The sequence below is a fragment of the Phodopus roborovskii genome, unplaced genomic scaffold, assembly GCF_943737965.1.
Source record: "Phodopus roborovskii unplaced genomic scaffold, PHOROB, whole genome shotgun sequence".
Classification (NCBI taxonomy): domain Eukaryota; kingdom Metazoa; phylum Chordata; class Mammalia; order Rodentia; family Cricetidae; genus Phodopus; species Phodopus roborovskii.
The window spans coordinates 18,598,724-18,600,416 of NW_026126585.1; the positions used below are offsets into that span (position 1 = coordinate 18,598,724).

The 1,693-nt window shown below is 59.7% G+C and overlaps 1 protein-coding gene across 1 annotated transcript; it reads left to right on the forward strand.

The window, feature by feature from the left end:
* On the forward strand, positions 1-555 carry LOC127236434 (pleckstrin homology-like domain family A member 3). The gene has a single exon (XM_051204064.1). The coding sequence runs from the start codon at positions 112-114 to the stop codon at positions 493-495; it is 384 nt and encodes a 127-aa protein (XP_051060021.1). The 5' UTR covers positions 1-111; the 3' UTR covers positions 496-555.
* Positions 556-1,693: the final 1,138 nt, after the last annotated feature.

Sequence of the window (1,693 nt, forward strand, 5' to 3'; positions counted from 1 at the left end):
GGCCGCCGGAGGAAGGACAGCAAGGCCAGCCAAGCCCAGGGCGCGAGAAGCCGGCGCTGGAGAGCCGGGACCGCCGCGGGCTCCTGCGCCGTGGGGACCTCGGGGACGCCCATGACGGCGGCGGCGGCGGCGACCGTGCTGAAGGAGGGCGTGCTGGAGAAGCGCAGCGGCGGGCTGCTGCAGCTGTGGAAGCGGAAGCGCTGCGTGCTCACCGAGCGCGGGCTGCAGCTCTTCGAGGCCAAGGGCACGGGCGGCCGGCCTAAAGAGCTCAGCTTCGCCCGCATCAAAGCCGTGGAGTGCGTGGAGAGCACCGGGCGCCACATCTACTTCACGCTGGTGACCGAGGGCGGGGGCGAGATCGACTTCCGCTGCCCCCTCGAAGACCCCGGCTGGAACGCTCAGATCACCCTGGGCCTGGTCAAGTTCAAGAATCAACAGGCCATCCAGACTGTGCGGGCCCGGCAGAGTCTTGGGACGGGGACCCTGGTGTCCTAAACCACGAGGCATACCATTTTATCGACATGCTCTCCCCCACCTCCGTGCCCACAGGACATGTCAGGTAAGCCCCAGGGTACTGAACCATCTATCTTGTCCTCTATAGGAAATCGGGGGTTTTGTTTTCCACCCCAGAGCCCTAGGGAAAGTTGCCGAGCCGACAGGGTAGGATTCCAAGACAGTGTGTTTGGGAAGCCTGGGCCTCTGGCCAAGTGAGCAGGGTTGGCCTTTTCCCTAGGGTGTGAGGCCGGAGGGCTCCTTAATGCGACCCGGGAAGCTCGGGTGGGATGGGCCTTTTCAGAATCTGGTTGAACACTGAAGACTTGTGGGCCTGTGAGCCACCCAACATCCTATGTTGGTGCCCTGCCCCTACACTATCTCTTCCAGAATAAATGCATGTCTGAGAATTTAAGTTTTGAACTGACATGACAACTCACCATCTTGTAGTTGTCGAAGGAGCTGTAAGAGCTTGGGCACAAAACTATGGCGTCCCAGATCCCCACGTGGGACCTCAGAGGAGGGCTGGGTTGAGCCAACCGCTCAACAGCTCATTCTTGTTTGTGGATTCGGGGCCCCAGGGCTGAGCTATTGGGAGGGTAAGGGAGCAAGGGATGTGTGAGGTGGGCTGTGGCCTGGCCATCGGGGCCAGGGATGATGGGCCTGACTGTGTGCCTACCCATGAGTGCCTTGCTGGCCGGGGTCTGCTGGGCCAGAGGAGGCAAAGCTTTTAGCGCGGTGGATTATTTGCCATGGCTTAACCCTCCTTGAGCAGCAAGACAGAAGGCTGAAGAGTTGGTTTGTGGGTAGAAATGACTCGAGGGAGGGACCAGGAATAGAACCTCTTACCCAGATACCACTCCCTCCCCATGGGAACCTGAGCTGGGTCAAGGAGGGGTTTATATAACCCTGCCTTTCACTTCTCCAGTGGGAGCTTTTGTCCCTCTGGACCCAACTGCACCTCGCACAGTGCCCCATTCACCTCCTCTCCTGTCTTCTGCTTCCTTGTTCCAGAATGCCGAGTTCAGGTGAAGCTGGGGGGGGGTTCCCCTAATACTGCAGCCCCTTTGGCATGCCTGTTTACTGCCCCCTCCCCCACACATTGTAGTGAAGCCGGGTAAAAAGTAAACCCATTGGGCTAAGGATGGGTGGGGTGGGTCCACCTTGAACCCTTAGGACTCAGAGTAGGGCTAGAGGAAGC

What these genes read in the sequence shown, in the direction of transcription:
- LOC127236434 (XM_051204064.1), top strand. Translation starts at nt 112, where the DNA reads ATGACGGCGGCGGCGGCGGCGACCGTGCTGAAGGAGGGCGTGCTGGAG.